This window comes from Montipora foliosa, chromosome 13, assembly GCF_036669935.1.
Source record: "Montipora foliosa isolate CH-2021 chromosome 13, ASM3666993v2, whole genome shotgun sequence".
NCBI lineage: Eukaryota > Metazoa > Cnidaria > Anthozoa > Scleractinia > Acroporidae > Montipora > Montipora foliosa.
The window spans coordinates 38,265,978-38,270,977 of NC_090881.1; the positions used below are offsets into that span (position 1 = coordinate 38,265,978).

General features: G+C 37.0%; 1 protein-coding gene across 5 annotated transcripts in view; it reads right to left on the reverse strand.

The window, feature by feature from the left end:
- The window catches only part of LOC137983205 (tyrosine kinase receptor Cad96Ca-like), a 36,005-nt gene that overhangs the window by 23,184 nt on the left and 7,821 nt on the right, over positions 1-5,000 (reverse strand). For all 5 annotated transcript variants that reach the window (XM_068830395.1, XM_068830391.1, XM_068830393.1 and 2 more), the window contains exons 3-4: positions 2,086-2,328; positions 308-544 (exon numbers count right to left, since the gene is read on the reverse strand). In XM_068830395.1, the coding sequence (XP_068686496.1) occupies positions 308-544; positions 2,086-2,328 (480 nt within the window). The remainder of the gene's footprint in view (positions 1-307; positions 545-2,085; positions 2,329-5,000) is intronic.

Genomic DNA, 5,000 nt, shown 5'->3' on the forward strand with positions numbered 1-5,000 from the left:
GAATCGTGCAAATATTAATACCGATATATGTTGGAAGTCTGAGGGTTGAAGAGAAAACAAAATAGGCAGGGAATCTTATATAAGGTAATGGGTGGTGGCTGGCTGATCAATGAAATTTCTGCCAAATGATAGTAATAATGCAAAGGGTAACCAGTATGTACAGACACAACCTTAACAAATACACACATTATTATTACAGGTGTTGCCATGTATGGGCAAGGAGAGTAAATTCACAACCCCTGCAAGTACCTAACTGCCATTAATAGCCATTAAACATAAAAGTATATTGTACAGATATGCCACTTACAAACAACAGTAGTTGCTGAATCACTTCCCAGATAGTTGCTTGCGTTACAGATGTACGTAGTACGTGTAGTCTTCACTTTGGAAATATTAAGGTACTGTTTATCACAAACATGATTTGGCAGATTACAAGGAGTCCAAGAAATTGTGGGTGTTGGATTTCCATCTACTGCGCAGGTAAGTGATACGTTCTGCTCACGGCCAACATAGAATTTTTTTGGAAGTGAAATCTTAGGACGAACTGTCAAGAATGAAAGAAATAATAATTATGTTTTTAGAGTCCACCTCTCCTCTTTTAACTCTATTCCTCCATTAATATCACCCACAATAATATATGTACATTGTGAGCCACCCTGCCTGGTTCAGGAAGGCAGAAAAAAAAGAGAAAACATCTTGTACATCATACTGTGTGCAGTGCAAGGTTTTTGCTATTTAGCATGATTTTACTACCTACATTGTATATGGATTGACAGATTGCTGCAAATATTATTTTGAATAGCATGAGAAAAATTCACCACAGAACATGAACTGTGCATTCTAAATAGCCCAAATTGAAACACATACTGAAAGAATGCTCCTCCCTCCCTTCACCAGATCCCTCAAGAAATGTGCAGTACCTTCACACATTTGTAGTGCCTTCTCTGCCTTTGCTTTGAATTTTGCCAACTACAGTACATGCATTCTTATTATAGTAAAATCCTTGATAAGGGGATCCAGGGGTCTCCTTATCAGGCGGTAACTGGTAAAATTTACCGCTTGTAAGAGCACTAATTACATGTATTACCGCCTGCAAACCCTCAGAAGTCACTTATCCTTTGCAGAACGTCCAACATTAACCAATTCCTTTACCAGTTTGAAAAGGTGCCATGATACCTTTTGCGCTGAAAACCAGGGAGAACCCTGGGATCCAAACTTCATGAAAATGCGGATCTTAATGAATATTTGTTACTTTAATTAAGTTGTAAAATTCATGTTTGAGTCTTTTAAGTATAAATTAAAGCGGCTTAATATCTTCCTTTCAAACAGAGCAAAACAAGCTCCAAAGCACTTTCTAAAGATCCCCTTATTTTGTTCATTTGCTGCATAGTACACATTACACTGTTACAGTTAGTTCCTTGTTTCTGAATAAAGTTCCCAGACTAAATGTTTAGCCAATCAGGCAACACATTCTTATAACCAACTTCCAGAAAGCAAATTCATGAACTTGTAGTATACATGTAGTATAACAACAATTATCATGATTTTTTCAAAGCTTTGCATACATGAAGGTGTCAGAAATTATTGAAATTCCCATGAGGGATGTAAGCCATATTTATAGCCGCATTCTTCACATTACAATACACAATATTAATACATACTTGACCACTCCTCACAGGGGCTTTTCAGGGCCAATGCAGTTTAACCATGAGATTATGAATAAGGTGTAGTACTAAATGTTTGGATTGACCCCAATAATTATTATAATGCATGCTGATTTCAATTAACATCACAAAGTGTTCTCCAAATGCTGCTCCTCAAGTCAAAATAAACAGCTGCATTCACCCTAAGCTAAAAATAACACTAACCTTTACTGTCACCTCATTGTTGAAAATAGACAAAAAGGCATTTTGTGTTGGATGTCAAAATTATGTGTACAGCAGTAAGTAGGGTCAATTACAGCTAGACATAAGTGAATGTTCGTGGTGCATCACACATTGTAAGTCCATGAAAAGACTTTGACCACTTATAAACTTGCTTGAAATGGACTGTACAATGCAAAGCTCAAAAAACTCTGTCACTCACACAGAACAATAATAGAGACATCTTTGGTCAGAGGAGTTCCAACACCATTAGCAGCTGTGCACCTGTAGTCTCCTGCATCCTTTCTACCAGTGATGTGCAAAGGCATGGTGACTTCAGTATTATCAGAGAGTCTTGTCCAGGTAATTGTTGGTTCTGGTTTACCATTAGCTGAACAGTTCAAAGTCAAGTTAGCAGGTGCTGTTATGTTTAGGTCGCTTGAGGCACTGATATTGCTTGGAGGATCTACGAAATAAGATCATTAGAGCCTTAAAATAAGATTCTTGAAAGCAAGAAAACCAAGCCAGTAAAAGCAAAAAAACTGTTGCAATGCTCTTTCATTCAAATCAAAATATCTAAATAAGAATATGTAGTTTGACATGCAGTTAGAGAAAAATGAAAGAATGGCCTCTTTGGTTTTGATGTATCTCTTTTTCTTTCAGAGATATTAGAACTTTAATTTGTGTTACGCAAATTACCAAATTGATGACATCATCAGTGGTTCTATGGAAGATGGATCACAAAATCAAGAATAATATCTCTGGAAAGATAACAGTGATATTATTGAAACTAAGGCAACGCTTAAGAAAGGTGCAATACAGTGCAGAGTATGAAATAACCATGGCAACACTTTTGGCTCCAGTCCCTTCTTGTAGTAAAAGAAATATCTCAACTTCCTCTGAAATCAGGAAAGACAGACAGTCCTGCTCAAAACACACATGGAGCTCATGTTGCTGTAAGGTCTCTTAACAACTCATTGACAGTGAATGATGTTTGGTTAAGACAGAAAGTGGGAGCACCAGTTTAGCACGAACTTGATCTGGAAGCAATTGTTGCTATGGCAACTGTAAAATGTCATTTTATGCATTCACTCATGTACACTGCCGGTGTCAAGTTTGATTTTTTGCCTTTGGAACCACTGATGACCTCATCACATGGCATCTGACAGGATGCGGCGATGCGGATCCGCATAATTCACTGAAATCCGCATCTTCCGCATAATTCCGATATTTTCCGCATAATTCCGATATTTTCCGCAAAAAACAAAAGAAATATCTGATATTAGTGATAAAGCAGCTCCTTAACATCCTCAAAAACATAAAAGCCGAAGAAATTGACTGTTTTGAAACGCTTATTTTCCTGAACATTGAAGAAAACACACCATTTCGTTCGCAAGATGAAAGTTCGTAAGAAAGATCGTAAGCAGTTTCCGCGCATTTTTTGGCCAATGAGCCTGGACACTAGTTTTTGTTCCTACAATGCTTTCCATTGGACGAGAAACAGTTACACCTCAGCAAATGACGTAACTGATAAGAAACTTAGGGCGCGTTCGATTGACCGTATTCCGGAATAGGATTACATGGAATACAAGTTAGAAATCCTTCGTTTTTACGGAGATTCACATTAAAAATGTCGAACACCTGCTAAAATGCTATTTTAAAAATATCTTTATTATCCTTGTTGCTTCAAAACGCCAGACATACCGTTTTGAATTCATCACTTCGCGTATTCTTATTGCGGAATACGGTGAATCAAACGCACTTTAAGTGAATGATCGAGGGAATGGATCGCGCTCCAAAGGTATTACAATTTTGCTCCATTATCTCCAAATTGAAACAAAATTCATGATGAGAAACAAAATAATTTTTTATCGCTTTATTTATTTTACCAAAAGTTGCGGGAAAATCCCAACTGCTAACCCTTTTATTTCAACGGTGAAAGCTGGTCGCAAATTGATGACTCCTCCATGTAATTTAATCACAAAGGGCAAAATTTCAGTCACAAATGCGATTGTATTGGTTGCAATTTCGATTACGGATTTACCGTAAGCATGTAAATACATTGGACAGGCCTAATTATTAGTTTTATAACTTGTTTAAGTTTCCGCATAATCCGGTGTAATTTCCGCATAATCAACGCATGTTTCCGCATAATATGGCCAAAAATTTCCGCATAATCTTTAATTTTTTTCCGCATCCTATCAGGAGCCATGTCATCAGTTTTTTCTCAAACACTTTTAAATAATATCTCTGGAACGATAAGAGATAATTTATAAATCAAATATGAAAACACCAAGTTTCTTTTCTTCAAAAAGTCTTTCAAAGACGCTTTGGTGATTTCTTATTTCATAGGCACTTCAATAGATTAGTTTTGGTGCATACAGTGCCACTTTCATTGAAATGCATGTACATCTTGACGGGCGGTTTAAAAGGCAGTAGAGCAAAAATATGACAAAATTCCAAAGAATTTCAAACCAAATAGTCTACACATGCTAAAAAACAAAACTGAGTGAGCATTAATTGTGCGGTATCAAAGAATTATCAATGATAAAAATTGAGATTGTATTTCTTATTGGGCAAGGAAAAATTGGCCACAGGCTTGATGCAGCACAGGGCGCCCACACAATCTGTTAGTGTAACCATTTGTAATTTTATAATAAATGTATTGGATTCACCGTTTGCTTCTTCTGTAGTAATACATCGATAAGTATGTGTATGGCCTAACGCTAAATAAACACTGTATTGCATTACATGCAGTGTACTTACCGTAGGATCGTGACTAAAACACCACACGAGTACATACGGGTAACATACGAGTAACATACGAGTAACATACGAGTAACATACGGAACATACGGATACATACGAATACATACGACTAACATACGAGTAACATACGAGTAACATACGACTAACATACGGATACATACGACTAACATACGGATACATACGAATACATACGAGTAATACGAATGTTTTTCTCATAAAGGAAGCTGTAATTATAAGCCTTGCAGGCATTTTTCACGTCAGCAAACACGTACCCGGCTCAGTTTGAGGGGGGAGGGGATAGGATGTTGATCGACCCCCCAAGGCTTTCGTTAAATTTAGTCACAGTAAAATAAATTCACATGGAGTGCA